Below are 20089 nucleotides of genomic sequence, written 5' to 3'. Positions count from 1 at the left end.
ACTGAGGCCAGGGCTTATGTCCCTCTCTATCGTAACTCTGCCTTTGCACACTAAAATTGATAGGTGTTCTGTAGAAAAAAACATTTTGTGGTCAGATGAGTCTGGGGGAGGACCATTCTAGTTAAAGAGTTTCTTTGCTGTAGGTGCTCTTTGGGTTCTCTGATAGGCTCATGTGTGCTCTATTTCTGTGATGTTGTCAGGTATTACTTATTTGACCCAGGATACCCTTTGTGGTGCTTCATCCTACTATATGAGCATTCCAGGAAACGTACTTGGGGAAATTGAATCTTAAAACCTTACTAGTTTATATAAAAGACAGGTTTTTTTTTTTTTTAAGTGCTTTTTGTGAAATTTTAATTCTTAGTTGCATGCGACTATATAGGTATGTTATATTAGGTTTTTAATATGCCGGAAATATTTGAGAATAAAAACACTTTAAAATCTTCAGACCACCAGCGTTTCCATTGGGAAGGAAATGGTCAAGCAATGTTAGACTTAGAAACTCATTTACTTACTCATTCAGCAAACATTACTATCTGCTCTGTAGCCCCAGATTCTGCTAGGTGTTAAGCCACATGTCTTACCTCCTTGTCACAGCTCCTTTATTTCTGACATACTCTTTTATTCATTGTCCCTCTGCAATTTAAGTCATGGTGGACACATTTGCATTTTGGATTTCCGCTTGTTTGTATGGCACATGTTTATCTGGGGTTACTGTGTGCTCTCTTTAATTATCATTTATGATCACTATCATTTTTAATGATCTTTTGAGTTTCAATATGTTAACCCAAAGTTCCAGAATTAGAGTAACGGTTATTTTGAATTGTTTGAGCTTTGTTAAAAAAGAAAAACCCCAAGATTTGTTAGTTTATTACCTTAAAATACTACCCTTCCGAAGTTGGTAGAAATGCTCAGAAATCTCGTCTTCCCTGAAATAAATCCGTTCCTTCAAAATATTTGGTTACAGTTGAGTTAATTACCCAGGAGATGGTGAAGGCTGATCTTAGTGACTTCTGCCCCTCTCATTTGACTATTTCACTTTCTTTAAAAAGGCCTGTGTTGGAGACTTTGCTTATCAGAACAGATCACCACTAGGTGGCAGGCTCTAATAATGCAACACACTGAGGGGGCAAAATAATGTGAAAAATGTTTCTAATAATGAAAACCAAATAACCTTTAAAGATCAAGCCCGCACATAAGAGCCGTCTTCAAAAATGATGAGCTTTATCACTAACGTTTTTACGGATCTGTGAATCTTAAAGCTATGTGATATTTCAGACGAAGTTCATTTTGTAGTTGTGTTGCTTCAGATCTTCTTTCGAAGGCTTAATTTTTAGACTTTGAGACTTGTCTTGAGGGTGAAAATGCAGTAGGAGAAAATTTTTATTTTTATTTTTCTAAAGAAGGGATCCCTGGTGCCTGGTGTTTCATAATGTAAATAGAGTGGTCACGTTTGCTGTGCTAGATCCCCAGAGCATTAAGAGTGAATTTCGCGGTCTTTCTCGTAGGGAAGGTCTCTGGGAGCATTTTCCTTTTTTTTTTAATTATTTTTTAAAAAATATATTTTATTTATTCATTTATTTGAGCGCGAGAGAGAGCACAAGCAAGCAGAGAGAGTGAGGAGGAAGCAGGCTCCCCGCTGAGCAGAGAGCCCGATGCGTGGCTCGATCCCAGGACCCTGAGATCATGACCCGAGCCGAAGGCAGAGGCTTTAACCCACTGAGCCACCCAGGCGCCCCAGCATTTTCCTTTTTCAGTGAGTTTCAAGTTGCATATTATTGAAGATGGCAGCTGTTGTTTTCATCTGTATTCTATGGTTTTCCTTTTAGCCTTGGGAGTCAGAGTTGATGACACATTTGTGGGAAGGTGTGTCTCTCCTTCCCTGCCACAGACGGAAGGTGTTCATGCGGGTCCCGGCCCACGCTCTGACTTGTGCAGAGCTGGCCTCCTCTCCCACCAGGCTCAACTTGATGTTTGGTCTTAGTGTCCTGTCAGCTGGGAGACTTTCATTCTTCTTTTTTGCCAGTCACGGTCTGTGGCTGAGAGGGCAAGTGAACCGCTTTATGCCCACTCCGCTTTGTGCGCAGTGGTACTTCTGGCGAAACATGTTTCATTTAGTTCAAATGACTTCAGCAAAGTGAGTGTGATTCAGGCTTCCCGTCTTGGTATGAACACTTACCAAGCTACATTTCATTTTGAAAGATAAGCATCTTCTCTTTATCTTGGTCTGGTAGTGCTTTTAAGGCATTTTATGTCCTGCTGTAAGTTTTCCTCGCATTTTGATTTGGACTAATGACCCTTCTTAGAAAGTACCAGTAAAGTAGCTGATATTTTAAAATAACTAACTAGCTGATGGTGCTGGCAGACTAGTTTATCTCTCCTCACTTTAAATCTTGGGCTGTTAATATGAATTAGGAATGAACCCCCCCCCCCCCACTTCTTCCAGCCTTCAACTGACAAAGACTGTTAAATGGTGAATATTTACAACTGGCATTGGGACCCTTTGAGGTTCCAGAGCTTTAACATGGTATTCAGTTTTTTTGGGGAAATGAAACATTAATATCAGGATTCCCAGTAGGAAACAAAATTAAATTAATTCTACCCCCTCCTTTTTGACCCACCTTTTGAAGAAATTGCTTTCTTCCATAATAGTACTACTGTTGATTCTAGTTCATTGGGTTTAATAGTAGAAGCAAAGCTCTAAGAGCTCATTTGTCGGGATTCCCAGGTCAGGATTTCCATTAGTAATAAGGTAATAAAGTCAGTTCGATTTTTGTGGCTTGTTCTCTGAGGCTATTTAAAGGTTTTTTCTTTCATCTGAGATGAGTTGCAGCTTATAAAATGGGTTAATTGGCAAAAGTGATAATGTAAATTTTTAGTTCTATTGTTGGTGCTTTTTAATAGTTTTTATGTCTATATTTATTTTAAATTCTCTCCCCCTCTTTTATTAGTCTTTAGCAATTAACAAGTAAATTTGTATGTGAGGGTCGACCTATACGTTTTAGTTTCATCTTGAAAATATGAGTGCTAATTTCTGAGGATTTTTTTTTTCTTCTTCCAGAGAATTCAGTTAGTTGAATAGATTTGGTATCCAGGGATAACCCGTATTCCCTAAGACCGTTGTGTGGTGCGTGAGACTGGTTCAGGGGGATCTGGGAATCCATTGGCTTGGAAGTGGGGTGCTTTGGGAAACACATAGGCCAGCTCTGCTCTGGAGCAGATGGTGACCAATGGTGGACATTCAAGCTACCACCATTTGGTTACCCCAAAGCAGGCAGATTGGGGAGGTGGCCAGATGCTCAGGTCCCAGAGGACTTCTGGGGTTGGGGGGTGGTTATAGATGAGATCTCATTGTTTACTTCCGGTATTCATTTTAAGGTCAGCCCGAGGTGTTGGGGTTTGGGTTCTGCACACATTTGAAGTAAAATGCAGCGCATCTCCTGAGTGTTGTTTGACTAGTCTCCCAGAGTTAACTGTTGACCTTGAAGACATTAAGATGTTAATTTTAACATGAGGTATTATCTTTACCCGTCTTTGTTATTTAGGTATTTTTCAGAACCATGACTTACTTAGTTTTTAATATGAGTAATACCTTAATTCAGAGAAAAGAAAGCCATTCAATAGAAAGAATACTGTTCTTAATTTATATTTCCTATTTCTGTAAAGTTGTAATACATGTTTTATTATACATCTTAACTACATAACTTTACCCAATTTTTTCTGTGTGTGTGATACACACGTAACATGCATATGTTTTTTTACAAGCACAGGAACGTAATGGGCATAGATTTCCCTCCTCTACTTAACAGTATACTGAGCGTGTTTCCAAACGAGTAACATACTCCTTTACCACACTGTGATCTTTCATTATTAAAGTATTTGGGAAATACTTTCAGAATGACGTGAGACTACATGCATGCTTTTTGTCTTTTTCTCTTTAACCACTCTAATCCCCATAGAATAACTTCAGATGTTCTCCTGCTTTGTAATTTTACTCGAACCATCACTTGAGATGTTAGTGTTTACATAAGAAAGTTGGCTTAGATGTGGGAGGGAAACTGGAATGTTTGAGTCACGCTGTGAACTAATTCAGCCTTTCCTCATGCACTGTATACTTCAGACCTTGCGATATTACATATTTAGCATAATGAAAGTCCCCTGACCCAGTTTACCAACTGATCTCTGGCCAAAAGCAACTTTAAAGCTGAGTCTAACCCAATCTCGCTGTTCTAATTGCATTTATGATTCGATTTCTTTTAACAGTATTTTCAGGAAGTAAATTGAGTTGGAAACCTGGGTTTTCAGCTCCTAAGTAGCAGGTTAAAGAGTGCTTAGAACCTAGATTGGAAAAAGCTCGTTGTGGGAGTGAAGTACATCTCTTTTCTGTGATGTCCTGGCAGTAGATTATTTCATTACACCAGCAAAACAGTCTGCCTTTTCCCCCACAGAAATAATGATAAAATGCAGTACTTTGCTGAGAGATGCATTTTGGTAGAATTTACATGAATTAGTGGGTCTGTTTAGCTAGATCTGTGCAGCCAGAATGAACCAGAGGTTATGTTCTTGCCTGACTGCGGCTGGCCTCGGCCAGGGCTGCCAGCAGCAGCTCGGCTCCTGTTTCCAGCTCTTGCAATCCAGCAGCTGCTCCTTCATCCTGTGGCAGCTGCTGTTGTCTCATTTGGGCTTTGGGCCTGGCTTCCTCACTTTGAACCTCGGCCTTATCCCTGAGCTTGTAGCAGTTGAAGGTGATCCTGTGCTACAGGCCAAGAGGATGGCTACTGGGGCTGAAACGGAGTGCCTGTCTGGTCTGCTCCATGCAAGGCAGCTCTCCCGACTGGCTAGGCCAAATCAGAGCCCCTGTGGTGCACACACCCTGCTGCTCTGAACCTCGCCCGGTTAGTGCTCCCTGAGTATCCTGGTGTGATACTCAGTGTTCTTCTCTGCTGCTGTATTTGAAGCTGTGTGATCGCAGGGACCTTGTGGTCCTGTTCCCTGTCCACTTCCAACCTCCAGCATCCTCAGTGCTGCACAGTAAGTGATTAATGTGTATTTGCTTAATGAGTGACCAGAGAAAGAGTTGAATTTGGCCTACCTTAGTGTGCATGACTTAATTTGGACATATTGAAAATAAATATGAGATCCGTTGTTCAAACTCTTCTATTTATTTTGTCCACTCAAGTTTCTTCAGTGTTTTGGGGTGGGTGAAAAGCGGGAACAAGTTTTATTTTGAAAAATTGTAATTTACTTTTTGATTGAATTGTGGTGTATAGTCCAAATAAAAAGTAAATATGGAGTTAGCTTCTCAGCTTTTCCCCTGCCTTCTTTTTCCCTCTGCAGAGGGACCAAGGAATATATGCTTTAGATTAGGAGGAGGTGAGGAGGTCATCTGATCAATGAAGGATGGAGGCCTTCAAACTAAATCTGAAATCCACACTCTTCCTCAAATGTAAATTAAGACTCTTAATTATATTCTTTGTTGCGGTGTTTTTCTTTCCTTCCCTTTTTTCTTTCTTTTTAAAAACTGGTGCCGTTAATAATACTGTATTATTGATTTAGAATTTGTTAAGAGCATAGCTCTTACGCATAGTGTTCTTTCTACAAAAGAAAAAAAACAACAAATAATTCTGAAGAGGGCAGGAGGAGACTTTGGGAGCAGATGGATATGTTCATTGTGGTAATGATTTCACGGGTATATATACTTATCCCTAGACTCATTGAGTTATAAATTAAAGATGTATGGCTTTTTTTTTTTTTTTTTTTTTTTTTTTTTTTTTTGTGCATCAGTCTTAACCTTGATAAAGTGGCTAAACACATACATAAACTTGTGTCATGTTTTTGGCAGGTACCACAAGAGCCAGGCCATCTATCTGGAGTCAAAGGACAACCAGAAGCTGAGCTGTGTGATCAGCTCTGTCGGAGCCAATGAGGTAGGGGCTGAACTCCCTGTCCCCGCAGGAGAGCAAAGTGTACTAAAAAAAAAAGTGAGAGCAAAACTATAGTGCAGGTGCCACCAAGAATGTACAGTGGGATCGTGTGTCATATGTGGGTTAGGATTTCAGTCAGCACTTCCCGGCAGAAATTGCACAGAGACAAAAAAAATCCCTGAAAGCCCCTTACTCTGCTTGACTACCAACATAATGTGGATTTGTATGTTCCTGGTGGTATTGGTGAACTCCAAGTAATTGAGTCGGGAGCCATTGAGGGAGACTACAGGAAAGAACAGAAGGCAAGTCTGTGTGGTATCTGTGTGTTCAGATCCTGCTGCTTTGTAAGATCACCGTGTACATGGAACTCACTTGTGGAGCAAACTCCATCTTTGTTATTTCTCTAGAGCTTTTGTGTGTACTAAGAGATTTGCTTTGTGCTGTGAGGATTTAATGACACACCTGGCTCAGGGTGGGCACACAGTAAGTGCTCAATAAATGCATGCTGGCTAGATCTGAGCTCTACAGTGCTCCTTGTCTGCTGTCTTTACAATCTGGCACGTCCTATTGTGCCTCTCTCTCAGCAGTGAGCTGCTAGGCTCTGGCCCTCAGGTATTGGTTTCCTGGAGTCTCTCCTGTAGGGTAGTGACTGGTTCTAAAGTTAGCTCAGAAGGTTATGCTCCAGGATAGGATGACTGGCGAGTGAGTTCTCCGACAGGCCCTTCATTAGGGGGAATGTCAGCAGTGTGTAACTTGTATTGTTAGGAGTTTTAAAAAAGTTTAAAACTTTAATAGCTTGATTGGCTTGATCTGTTATCAGTCCACAAATGTCTGCACAGAAATTGATTTTTATGTGTCTCCCCTCTGTAACTTATTTATGCCAGTGCACAGTAAATCTAATGAAACTGGATTATGAAATAACTTAAGCCTCTTCCATTCTCCTAGCTTCCTGAATTGAAAATGCCCTCAAATGTGACTAGTTTGCAAAATGATTGTTTACTCAGAGGTTAGGGAGAGCCTTCCAGATAAATGAATGTCCTTTCTCTGTGGGCTTGGGGGTCTGTGAGTCACCCCAAGCCAAGTCAGGAGCAGAGCAGGATCTGATGGAGGGACCCGCTGTTAGTCAGCAAGAGCTGTTGTCACTTCACGGCAGAGCCCTGGTGCCTGGCCTCATCCTCCTTGGTGACACCCAAGATTTTTCAGGAAAAATAGAAATGCAAGTTATATTTTTTTTGTCTCTGTTGAAGATTGTCATCCTTTGACATAACAGAGTGTCAAGGAGGTCTGACAAGAAAATGGTGACACTGAGACATGTCACCTGGAGGGGAGAGGCCTCCGTGCACCCGAGGCATGCGACTCTGGTAAAGGGAATATATTTCTCACTTCTTGGAAGTATTCCAGCTGATTTTTCAGGTCAAATCCTAAGTGACCCTGGAGCCAGTTGGCCTTGGCATAACCTGACTCCAGGGACATTTGTTGGGTGAGTCTGAGGCTGTTGGTGACTCCCCATTTCAGCCCTTCTTGTGGTCATTTTTCAGTTTAAAGTGCTTCTGCGAGGTCCTTAGAGGCTCAGCTTCACATGAGGTCTTTATTTTTAAACCGCTGTATTTGACTTTGAAGTCTCTCTGTTGCTAAATAATCACATTAAAGGAATTGAAACGAGACTTAGAACACACACTTTCAAAACCTGAGAATTGAATGGGGGAAGGAGCAGATAGGTCTGTAGACGTCTACTTGCATATGTGGGTGAGATGCAGAACTTCAAAGAATCGTGCTTCTGGCCCCATCTGTTGGCACATTAACTAAACGGACGAGGAACAGGTGAGAAGAGTCAGGGCCAAGTTAGTGGATAAGAGCAAGCAAGGGGTTTTGAGAGCAGGCACCAGAATTCACACTGGACAAGTTGACTTAGCCTTCCTCTTCCATAAAATGGGGTGAGGACAGTACATCGTAGGGTGGTTCTGAAGATGAGAAAGCTGAGGTGTGACTGAGCTGAGGTGTGACCAGTGTCCGGTGACCGAGGAGGAGACTGCTTCCCACTTCCCAGTCCTGGCCACAGGGATGACACTTGCTGAGTGCCCTGCTCTGGCGGTCCTGCTGCTGGCAGAGTTCATTCTCCATTCTGTGCAAGAATGCATCTGCCCTGTGAAATGTCAGACATCTGATACCATCTGTGGGAAAAGGATATGGTCGGGGGGAAGGGCTGTCTTAAGCTAATTTAGCCTTCTGATGCTCCTAATTGGGCCTTCGCTCACTCATGGGCCTTTTTTTTTCCTTGTTATTTTTTTCCCTTCCTTTTCTGCCATGACCATTAGCCTTAATTGCCAGGAAACCAGAGTAGTGAAAGACTATGATATGGAAGTCCCTTGAGGCAAGGAAAATATTTCCAAACTTGATTGCAAGTTTATATTCATGAATGCATGTATTTTGAATGTCGATGGTGCTGTAATCAAACCAAATAAAAGAATGTCCTTAAGATAAGGCAAGAATAGAACCTGAGATCATGGTGCCCTCCATTTACATAATCAGAGGTGTGAGAGAGGGAGAAGGAAGGAGAAAGGAGGTCCCGGGCTGACGCCTGCCCTATGCTAAGTGGTTCCCGATGGGTGGCGGGGTGCAGCCTGAGAGGAAGTTGCCACGGTTCCGCCCACACCTCATGCTGGCAGATGTTTGGATGCCCTGGAAGACTTTGCTCCTCAGTATTCACTCTAGCCGCTCTCATCCGGTTCCCTTTCCTTCTCCCCTGCAGATCTGGGTGCGGAAGACAAGTGACAGCACCAAGATGAGGATTTACTTGGGCCAGCTTCAGCGCGGGCTCTTTGTGATCCGCCGGAGGTCAGCGGCTTGACTTTTCTACAGTGTTCTTCCCTTGACCTTTTTTCTGGAGTGGTTTTTCGTTTTGTTTTCTTCCAAATAGAAAGTTTTTAACCCGGGAATTGCTCCTTGGCCTTGGAAACTGGGGAGCGCTGCTGTGGATTCTGCGAGGCGCTGTGGTGGCAGCCACTTCCGTCTTTGCGTTGCTCCTTCCTGCCTCGACCTCTTCCGGCCAGCCGTCATCGTGAACTCTTGCTTTGGGGAGTGTTGCGAGTTCGATTTACTCATTTCTTTGTGGGATTTTTTGCTTATACTTTGTCTTTTTTTTTTTAAGCCTCCTTTGAGTTTGAAGGGATATCTTTTTTTTTAATTGACTTTAGGTCTTTCTACCAGGAAGGGGTACACTCTACATTGCATTTTCATGTTTTGAATCTAATTAGTGGATCACGTAGCTCTTTCCCTTGTCGAGCCCAATTCACTGTTTCCCCAGAAGCTTGGGGCAGAGGTCCTAGCAGAAGGAGATTAATTCTCCTGGCTCTCAGCCTTCTCTGAGAAATAAATGCCTTGTGTAACATCTGGCGTATGCCATCCATTCCACTGGCTGAGCGACAGAGAAATTTGCCTGGGTGGCTACGTGCACTGAAGTAAATGGGGTTGGGGGGAGGGGGGCATCTCAGGCACAAATGTGCTGAAGGTACCGCATTTGAAATGTTATTTAATGCAAGTGGTTTATGCAGACATATTTGTTCTAGCTCAAGCTGGAGCAAGTGGTCATTTCAGAAGTTTTTATTTCTAATTCATTTGTTTCCTGCCCCTAAGGAGATGAAGTACCGCGTGCCGACCAATTATCTGGGTTATCTATTGTAGGTGGGGAGGGGAAACTGACTGGGCAGTCATCAGTTATCTGTAAACTCTCACTCATAATTCCATTTGCACACTCTTGTCACTGATGCCGTTACTGCACACGGACTGTTTCCAGCCTGTGGAGCCTTGTCGGCACCCCCAGCCTCCCAGGAGGTCTGGCCCAGGCTGAAGACAAAGGAAGCTCTGCTGCGGCTGCCACTTACCAGAGGAATCCTGGGGGCAACAACCTTCCCCACACTCCTTGCCTTCTGCTCCTCATTTCCAGCCTTGGAGAGATGGTTCACTGGCAGATGGGCCTTTCTGGTTCATAGCTGCCACCATAGGGTATTTAAGGAATTTGGGGTTAGAGCAACGGTTAGCTTCTCTGTGGGAAATTAGTAGACCTTATGCATCCTAGGAAATCTTGGTGTGTTGTGCCCTTGGTCTCAGGTGATTATCTTTGTGTCATTTCTTGATATATGCACCCAAAAGCAAGTCAGGGGCCGTGATGACAAGCGAAATCACCCTGTAAGTCCTGGCTTCAGTAGAGACCAGTAGAGGCGTGTACAGATTTGTTTTTGTTTTAATTTATAACGCATTCCCCCCCCCCCCCCATGTTGGAGTCTCCTTTAGAGAATAAGGTAAATGATGCGTGTTTGTTTAGAGTTGCCTGGGTGTTCTGTGCTTCTCTGCCGCAGCCCCCATGATGATGATTATTGGAGTGAACCAAGTCCACAGTAAACAGGGCCTTCATCTTTCCTTTCTTCTTGACAGCCTTTGCTCTGCGGGAGGGTCTCTGTTGCTTGCATTGTCCCTGTGGTGTGTGTATCATCCCATAAAAGCAGGCAGCTGTCTGTTCTCCACTAGTGCCCTGTGATGGAAATTTAGTTACAGTATGTGTGGTCATCAGAGTTTGTTTTTGTTTTTTTGAATGATTGTCTTACTTGGCTTCCTAGCAGTACACCAAAGTTTGTTTTTTTTGGAAAAGCTTGTGTTGATAACTACCGGAGATTTCAGCATCAAAGCAACAAGTTGTCTTTTTTTTTCTTGCCTTTTCTGGTGGCACATTTGTGCTTTTGTGAAGTAACTGTTCATTGGAAGACCAGAGAATGGGCACTTTGGCTTCTTCTCTGGCCTTGGCTACATCACTGCCTTCTGGTCCTCAGTAGCCTCACAATCCTTAAATCATGTCTGTGGGAATGGGCACAGTGGGGAATAGACTTGAGACATAGCACAGTAAATTGTACTCCTTATCCCAGAAGATTGAGTTTTTTATTTTATCACTCCAGAGATGAAAAGCCAGCAGTTCAGCCCCTCTGGCAGGCCTCTGTGGTGACCAGGGGTAGCAGAGCCCCCTTGTTTAGGAGGTGGAGGTGCTTGTGATGGGCAAAAACAGATTTCGAACTTCCTGGGCTAACAAGGGGCTGGCTTTTAGCCCAGGTGGCCATTCTTATTACAGAAGGTCTTTCTTTCTCACCAGACCGTAGGGTACCATGTGCATCCCCAAATTCAAACTTTCCTGCACATAAGACTTGAGAAAATGTTGGTCTAGACAACTCTTATGAAGAACCTGTACATGGTGTTAATCTGATCAAGAAATTGCACTTGGGTTATTCTGATCAAGAACCTATTTGTGTTTTGTTCAAGGCACCTACATTGGTATTATACACAGTGTTTGCTTATGGATGTGTCGCAGTATTTATTTTACCTCTGCTTGGGGGCATTGTGTTGCCTTCCCTACCCTCTGACTCCCTCTCTTCCAAAGCCAGTGTCCTCTTGAACTATTTCCAGATTTCTGTAGCCATACCAAAGCTAGGTTGTTTTCATTTGTTTGGATACCGGTGTTTATGGATATCTAACTAACTTTTTTTTTTTTTTTTCTTTGAACTTCAAACTGGGTCCAGTATAAGATCCCAGAGGCTGATCTGCAAATCAAGCTACTTACTTTTGTTTGTGTGTGAGACCCTGTGTTCAGGATTGGGCGACTTTTTTAAGAGAAATATTGGGGGTGGGGTGGGGTGGGGTGGGGTTGGTTTCTTTTCTTTTTTTTTTACCTGATTTTGGGGATGGAGGGGAATCCTATTTTTTACAGTATATTTGTTTTTTCATTAACATTTCCTTTTAGCCTTGAATTTTTACTAAATTTCCTCCTGACTTAAAAATCTTGTTTCTAATCTGGGAATTTGAAATCTTGGTACTTAATGTTACACCAATTTTTCCAAAGAGTTCAAACCAATTTAATATCAGTACATGGTAAAAATTTGCAGCCATTTCAAGCAGCTGGTGGACTTTTTATATATCATCATTAACTGGTATCATTAAATGTTCTGAGAGGTGAATGTAAAATGTAAAAAGTATAGGTTTTTTTTTTAATAACAATAAACTTTCAAAGAGAAAACCAGCATGTAGTCTGTGTTATATCCATTGACTTGATAAATGATTGAAATTTCTTTAAGTCCCCCCCCCCCCCAATTGTGGGGAAAGGAAATCAGGAAAGGGGGAGGGATATGCTAGATATTTGCTTATTATGAAGAGTAAGTTAAGGAATGATGTCAGAGACAGGCTCTCAGTTTTGTAAAGAGCAGTCTAGGAGTGTTGACCCATAAATGTGGTGTACTCTTTCCTTGTTGGTGAAGATAAAACAATCTCATTAAAAACGGAGTCAATAAAATTGACCTTAGATGGGAAGAACCTTAAGGTAAACTCGTGTGATTGAGGAGGATATTGTCATTCGGTACTCTAGAGCACTACCTCCCAATTTAAAAAAAAAGAAAAAAAGAAAAAAGCTGGTATTTCTACAGCTCCGTGGTAGGTAAACTGAGGAGGCTGCTTGCTGCCACAGGTGACTGACCTGGTGTGCTCACGACCCGAGTGTGGCATGCCCATCAGGAAGGGCTGCTCTGTGCTTTGGATGTTGGAGAAGGCAGTCACTGTTTAACTTTTTTTTAATTATTATTATTAACATAAATGTTTGTTCAGAAGAGTGTTCAATTTCTTTTTTTTAAATTTTATTTATTTGACAGAGATCACAAGTAGGCAGAGAGGCAGGCAGAGAGAGAGGAGGAAGGAGGCTCCCCACTGGGCAGAGAGCCCAATGTGGGGCTCGATCTCAGGACCCTGGGATCATGACCCAAGCTGAAGGCAGAGGCCTTAACCCACTGAGCCACCCAGGCACCCCATCAAATCTTAATTATAGAAATTGAGTTTCCTGTTTCCTCAAAGTGGATATGTCCATGTTGACCATCACCTAGATTAGGAAAGAGGACAGCCAGCTCCCGCAGTCCCAAGCAGACTTCCTTCTGGTTGCTATTCCTCACTAAAGTAATGGCTAGCCTGACAAGTTTTCTGTATTTTAATTACCTTGAATTGCTGGGTCCTTCCATAGTATTTTGGAGGAGCCAAGTCCCTGGTGGAGGCTAGGAGCTGGCCAGGGACTTGAGAGCTGGTAACAGAGGATGTGGCAAAATGAGGGAGGGGAAAACCTTTCAGGTAAACCCTGTTTCCCTCCTGCTTGTCGCCAAGGCAAATGGAACTTGCCCTTCATATTAATATCTGCCTTCTCGTGAGTTTTTTGTGTATGTCAAGCACTATGCTAAACCCTTCAGGCGTTCTTTCATTTAATCTTTGTAATGATCCGAGTACTAATACTCTCAATATATTAATGTAATGTCAATATATTAGGTAACATAGTCATTCTGAGACTGACTTAATTTTCCCATGAAACTACGAGCTCAGCACTGTGCCTAGTCATAGTATGTGCTCGGTAAATGTTGTCCAATAATGTCAAGTAATCAGAGGAGGAAACAGATTCCTTCAGTCACAGAAAATGGTTCAGTAATTTCTCCAAGGTCACACACTGAGTTGCAGAGTCCCAGATCTTTCAGAGTCCAAGCCAGGGTTCCTAACGATTATACCATGCAGTCTGTTCCCAGCCCCCTTTGTTAAAATTGCATTCGGCATTTCCACCTTTCTCCAGCCCTTCCCTTGGAGTATGTTTTTTTATCTCCTCTCCCCTCTTACAGAATCAGAGAGCAAATTTTAGAGGTAAAAACACTTATGATTTGCTAGGACCCTTTCCCCTGCTGCATGACTCTGGGCTTCTCCCTTGGTAATGGAACTAAGAGTCCAGTTGCTTGCCAAGAGGCTGCTTTCTTCTGAAACAGCACGGGCAGGAGTGTTACAGTTCTAAAACCAAGGAACCATTTAGAATGTGAAGAGTGTGCTGTCTTGATGGAGCTAACTTGATCTAATAAGCAACGTGAGAGCCTTTGGAGGAAAACCTGTGTCTTAACTGTGCCTCCCCAACCCCCAGGATCACTTTCTTCTGCCTGCCTTTCTTGTCATCTCTAAGGTGGGAGGGGTAGGAGCCATTAAACTGGTTTCTAAAAATGTAGATGGAGAACAGCTATCCTACATCTGACTGGTTGCTCTCTGCATGTCGGTGGACATTTTCATGTCGTCTCCTGCAGTAGAGTCACTGAATGACAGAACAGACCAGTTCAATGTCACCTGCTTTAGACTGCGTGTTCAGCTCCACCCAGCAACCTGCATAACAACCGAACCCAGGGTTTGCAGTCTTTGGAGAGAGGCAGGAATGAAAGCTATTGCTGGTCTCTTCCACTTCCACAAATCCATTTGGGTAAAGCTGAGCACCTTTCCTCCTCTTAAAAAGGAAACAGTAGATGGAGTGCATTAGAGACATGGGCATCAGCTTACTCTCTTTGGACATAATAATATGGTGAGAAATATATTAGCTTTAGGAATTTTAGTGTTTACTAAACACTAGGTATTTTTGTGAATAACTATGATTATTAAGACCAAAAGATATGTACGTTCAGGAGAATCCCTAGGGGAGTGAGGGTGATAAGATCCAGTGTAGGTACCTAGACACTTAATCCCTTTACCCATTTTCCCTAATCTGTGTTTGCTCAATTCTCTGAAAGATACAGATCTATAAAATAACAAAATTCACTTTACTGATATGGCAAGACCAATAATCAGAATCTGAAAGATTCTCTCCCCTGTTTCTCAGAAGCTAGAGACTCAGCAGATGCTTCCCCCGTCTGTTGGCGTCACCTGTCTGCCTGCTGATGGTGTGAGTGGGTGTGGGTGTTCCAGAACCCTCTAAGAAAGCATTACCCACAGGGAATAAGGTCCTGAAGGGGGGAGGACAACAGCCTCAGGTTGGCAAGTCCCTGCAGATAGTCAAGAATCACTTATAATTCAACGTTGATTATTTGATAAGTATTTGAGTTTTTACTGAGATGTAATGTGGCATAGTGACAGTGTGGCAAAGCAAAAGCTTTGGAATCAGTATTTGAATCCAGCTTTGCTGTTTCAGTTAACTAGCTGCTTTGTGACTTGAGGCAACTTAATCTCTGTTAACCTCAGTTTCCTTATCTGTTAAATAATATCCACCCCAGAGCATGATTTTGAGGATTCTGATATTAACGCCTAGAACACTTACTATGTGCTAAGTAAGCATTTTACCCGTATTAACTTACTGAATCCTTACAATGACCCTCTGAGGTAGTTACTATTACAGTCCTCACGTTATAGTTGAGGGGATCAAGAAACAGAGACGTTAAGCAACTTGTCCAAAGTCACACAGCTAATAAATGGTAAGCCATGGTTCTGACCCCAGTTTCTCTAGAGTCCCTGTTCTCATTCACCATATTGTGCTTTGAGGGGTATGTAATGCAGGACTGGACTGAGGGAATGCTCAGTGGAAGGGACACCATTGTCAGTGCTGCCGCCATCTGTCTGTTCTCTGTCCTTGGATGATAATCTGCCCAATCCTGAGAGACCAGAATGATTTCAAATGGTTTGGAGTGCCCAGTGCGTTGGGTTGAAAACGATTCTGAAGCCCAAGTTTGGTAGATCGGAAGGGGTGACCTAATCAATTACCTTTGTCTGCCATGGGCAAAGGAGCCTATTTATTTGCCATTGCTGATTTAGTCTGACCCCTTAATTTTGAAGTTGGGAACAGCCGAGGCCCAGAGATGGTAAATGATGTGTCTAAGTTCATATGGCCAGCTCTAGACAGGTGACAGGGGTCCTGTATTCATAAACCTGGCATGGCCACCCCTTAATTCAGGGCACTCACTTAACATCTGTGTGCTTCAGTGTTTGGGCACACTCAACCCAGTGTGCCTGGGACTTTTATGGTTTTAGCTTTCATTATCTTGCATCACAGAAAGCATCTCAGACCAGGCACGCTGAGACAGTTGGTCGCCCTGTTCCCTTTCCTTCTCTGTAAAGTGGGGATGGATGAGAGTTACCCTTTTGCAATGGAGTCGCTGATTCCATGGATTAGCTGAGTTCATACCTATAAAGCCCTCGCAAGCAGCATTTGGGACATAGTAAATCCTCAGCACATGGATTGGTCGTTTGTGGTTGTTCTCGGTTTCATTATCCTCGGAGCAGAGGGTTCCTGCCACAGAATGAGTTTCCTCCCTGGAACTTCACTGTCGTCCCAAACACGACAGGGGACCTTGCCATGATCATCTGGTCACCTGGATTCAGCTGTCTGGGATGTTTCATCTTCTACTTGAAATAATAAATAATCATGAGCTTGAGGGTTGACGTAGTTACTAGCATTCAATCCCCATGATGTTTATTGAATGGCATTCTAGGTTCTCTTGGGGGACTCAGAGAGATGTAAAAGTATGGTTCCTTCCCTGTGGGACGTTGAGGATGGACAGCCATGCTTGTCCGTCATTCTAGTGCCATGGAACAGGGGCTAAACTTGAGGCCTGGAGAAAGTGGGACAGAGGGCATAATAGCTGCTGACATTTACAGAGCAGGTGGCTAAGTGCTAAGAGTGCATTAGCTCTATTCGTTGTGCCCTCTGGATTTGTTGTGCCATGTCTGGTGTTTCCAGACTGGGAAACCGTGGTTTACTACGATTAAGAAACTTGTCTCCAGTTCACCCAGCTCCATTCCAGAGCAGGTCGACGCTGACCCAAAGTCTGCATTCTCAGGAACCACGAGTGCTTTATAATTTCTTTTGAAAGCAAGTAAAATTCAGGCTTGGCCCAAAAGCTGAGGCAGGACTTGAGCAGTGTCCATGGCTGGGGACGGGAATTGCAGGTGGAGAAAGTGGCTTGAGGAACAGCAGGGGTGGGGAGGGTGGGGCAAATTTAAAAAGTCAAGTAAGAATGTGTCCACTCAATAAATCCGGATGAATGAGCTTTGAACCTTAAAATCCGTTTGCTCCCCAGCCCTCCATCTTTTTGTCCTTCCATACTTTGGGTTCACCTTCCTTCCCTTTTTGCTTCTGTCCTTTTCTCCCTTCTCTGGCCCACCCATTCCCTCCTCCTCCCCCTTTTATATCACCAGTGCGGTGGCTTGTGGCAGTCTTGGAGTGACGCTTTCCAATTTCACACTTACATGCTCCCGAAAGTATTCGTAAACTAACTCGTATGTAAAACCAATAAAGGGCAACAGCACACATTCCTGTTAGACAGTAATTTTGTTTGACTCCCTTTCTTCTGCGTTGATCACTCATTTTCCTGCACACGTGGCGCTTTGACCTTACCGGAAGTGGAAGTTTCAGGAGTCCAAGCCTGGTGGCACTCTTGTCAGTGTATGAGTAATAGGAATGCATCAGAGCTGTCCTTATGGAGCACTTTACTGGGGGCCTGGACAAGTGCTTTCTGCACATGACCTTTTTTAACACAGTCAACACACCCACGTGAAGTGTGTCTTGGTTCCCATTTTAACAAATGAGGAAGTTGAGACTTGGAGGAAAAAAGCTTCACCTCTGCCCCACATTCATCCATTTCCTTTTCTTGTTGGCTTCCCCCATCCTCACATAGACTACCGAAGTATAAAAGAGGCTTAGTTGTCATCTGAGCCAACCCCCCTCCGTTTTCCACACCTGGAAACCGACACAGAGAAGGGAAGCAACTTACCCAAGATCACACTGTTGATTAATGGTAGAGCAGAGACTAAATCCAGGTCTCGCAAGTCTTCACCCAAGGACCCAGGCTGAGGCTGAAGGGCATGGGTAGGAGATTTGGGTTTGAATTTTAGCTCTGGGTTTTCAAGCTGTGTGATCTTAGGCAAGTCGTGCAACCTGTCTTTCTGGGCTCCAACCTAGGAAGTGGGGATGATAATGACAGCCACCTCAGCCACTTGTTGTGGGGATTAAATGAGGTCATGTAAACAAAGCAGCCACAGCAATGACCCTCATGCTTGAGACAATGACCCTCATGCCTGGGTCACTCTAGCACTTTAGAAAACACATCCCCCATTGCTAGCTGCCCACGTTAGGGCCATTGTTATTTCGGGAGTTGTCTGCCCCACCTGCTTCCATCCCAGTATGCCTTGAAGGTAAACCCACAGCAAAGCCACCTTTCCAAGGGTACCCCTGCCACTAGGCGCAGACCTTGAAATTCAAGACAAGCAGACGTCCAAGCATATGTTCTACACCTTACTGATGCCTCAATAGAGAAGAATTTGAAATCCTGCCCCCCACCCCCATGGGCTATGTTTGAGAAACCCACTGGCCTGTGGGGATGGACAGGGACTTGCTCTCCACACTCACTGCCCCAAGCCCCAGGGATTTGCATACTATAGGCATACTTTAAATGCTTATTGAATGAGCAGTTGTTGTCTCCTTATTTCTCAGTGCAACATATTAATCTCTATAATCAAACTAATATTTGTAGTTTAGAAATTAAAGGATTCTGCAAAGTTGGCCACAAAATACAGTAGTCTCCTATTTTCTACCTCATTTCCCTCCAAGAAGCAACATTGCACCTCTTAGCTGATTATTTTGCTATTTCTTTTTTATCTCTGCTTAGTACTAATGCTCGATACTTAATTTCTGTGCATTCCTTATTGAATTCTGACCATGGCAATCCTCCTCTCCTCCCCAATATAGTTATTTCTTAATTTTGATTCGGTCAGTATTCAGTGTTTACATTAGTATGGCTATGTAAACTCTAGTCACAGCTGAGCCCTGTTGTAAAGTGTGATTGCTTTTTTTTTTCCTTGACAGCGTTCCCCCCAGGAGTTAATAATTGTCTTGTATTCTGTTGTATGCTTGGTTTCCTAGGTGCTTATTAGGAATTCAACCTCAAAGCCTTCACCAAGTGTTTAAATTCCCTTTAAGACATTCAGATACAAGAGGTAGATTTCATCACCTGGAAAAAACCTTCCTGTCGTGGGGACTTCTGACCTGGTTGCCCACCCTGGATGGGTCCCCCACCCCAGACCTGGTCCAACACAGAGCTGTCCCTCGGAAGTCTTCCTTCACCACCATCCTGGGGCTCCCCTTTGTCGCTGTTTGGGTTTGGATCTCTCATTCTTATGTCCTTTGTCTTCCTTTTTCTCTGCTCCCCCATTTTGGCAAAGCGTGTCTTGCAGTTAACTTACCAAGCATGATTAAAAACACTTTCATTCTGTTCTCTTGCTTCATTGATGGTTTGGCTGGTATAACTACATTTCTAATTCCCAGAATTTAAGCCCATACATTTCCAGAATTGAAAAGGCCCACAAAGCACTTATATTTCGGCCAACCCCTCCCTTCCTTAACCTTCATTTCAAGAGGTTCTGTGTGCTGCTAAATTCATTATTCTCAGGTTTCTCCACTGTCAGTTTTAAGATTCAGGTTTTGTTTTGTTTTAATTTACTTTCCAGCTTCTAAAATCTGGTTGTTTCCTCTCCGGTGTTTTCCATTGTGGAGGGTTTAATTCTAGCTTGGAAATCATTCTCCTTCAAGATTTTGATGGTATTGTTTATTGCTGTCTAGCTTCCGATGTTGTCCTGGAGAAGTCGGAAGCCGTTCTGATTAATTTATTCTTTGATCTTTTCCCCCCAGCTTTGTTGAGATTATAATTGACTTACCATCGTGTCGGTTCAGGGCGTACAACGTGATTTGACGTACTAGCATATTGTGAAGTGATTACCACAATAAGGTTAGAACCTATCCATCGTCTCAGTAGGTGTACCGTGTGTATGTGTGTGTGTGTGTGTGTGGTGAGAACTTTTAAGGTCTACTCTCCTAGAATCCTTCAGGTATACAGCACAGTATTTATTAACTGTCTGTTACATCCCCAGGATTTATCTAAAATAGGAAGTTTATACCCCTTGGCCACCTCCACTCTTTTCCTTCACCCCCACCCTGCTCCTGCCTCCAGCAACTACCAACCTACTCTCTCTTTCGAGGAGTTCGATTTTTTTTTTCTTTTAGATTCCACATATAAGTGAAATTATAGTATTTGTCTTTCTTGGACTTACTTCACTTAGCATACTGCCATTGGTGTTCATCCATATCATTGCAAATGGTGAGATTTCCTTTTTTATGGCTGAATAATATTTCAGTGTGTATGTATACCACTTTTTAAAAATCCATTCATTCATCACTAGGCACTCAGGTTCCTTCCATGTCTTGACCATTATGAATAATGCAGTGGTGAATATGGGGGTACAGATATGTTTTGAGACAGTGACTTCATCTCCTTTGGATATATACCCAGAAGTAGAATTGCTGGATCACA

The 20089-nt window shown here is 43.1% G+C and overlaps 1 protein-coding gene across 12 annotated transcripts in view; it reads left to right on the top strand.

Annotated features, from left to right (window-relative positions):
* The window catches only part of SUDS3 (SDS3 homolog, SIN3A corepressor complex component), a 215599-nt gene that overhangs the window by 22712 nt on the left and 172798 nt on the right, over positions 1-20089 (top strand). For all 12 annotated transcript variants that reach the window (XR_014302954.1, XR_014302955.1, XR_014302956.1 and 9 more), the window contains 2 exons: positions 5843-5927; positions 8674-8759. Coding sequence is in view for 9 of the 12 variants with exons in the window: in XM_082699791.1 (XP_082555917.1) it covers positions 5843-5927; positions 8674-8759 (171 nt within the window). In the remaining 3 variants the exon portion in view is untranslated. The remainder of the gene's footprint in view (positions 1-5842; positions 5928-8673; positions 8760-20089) is intronic.

The sequence above is a fragment of the Mustela nivalis genome (assembly GCF_964662115.1).
Source record: "Mustela nivalis genome assembly, chromosome: 14".
Taxonomy (NCBI): Eukaryota; Metazoa; Chordata; class Mammalia; order Carnivora; family Mustelidae; genus Mustela; species Mustela nivalis.
The sequence above is the reverse complement of the archived record's forward strand: the minus strand, read 5'-3'. Positions and strand labels throughout refer to the sequence as shown.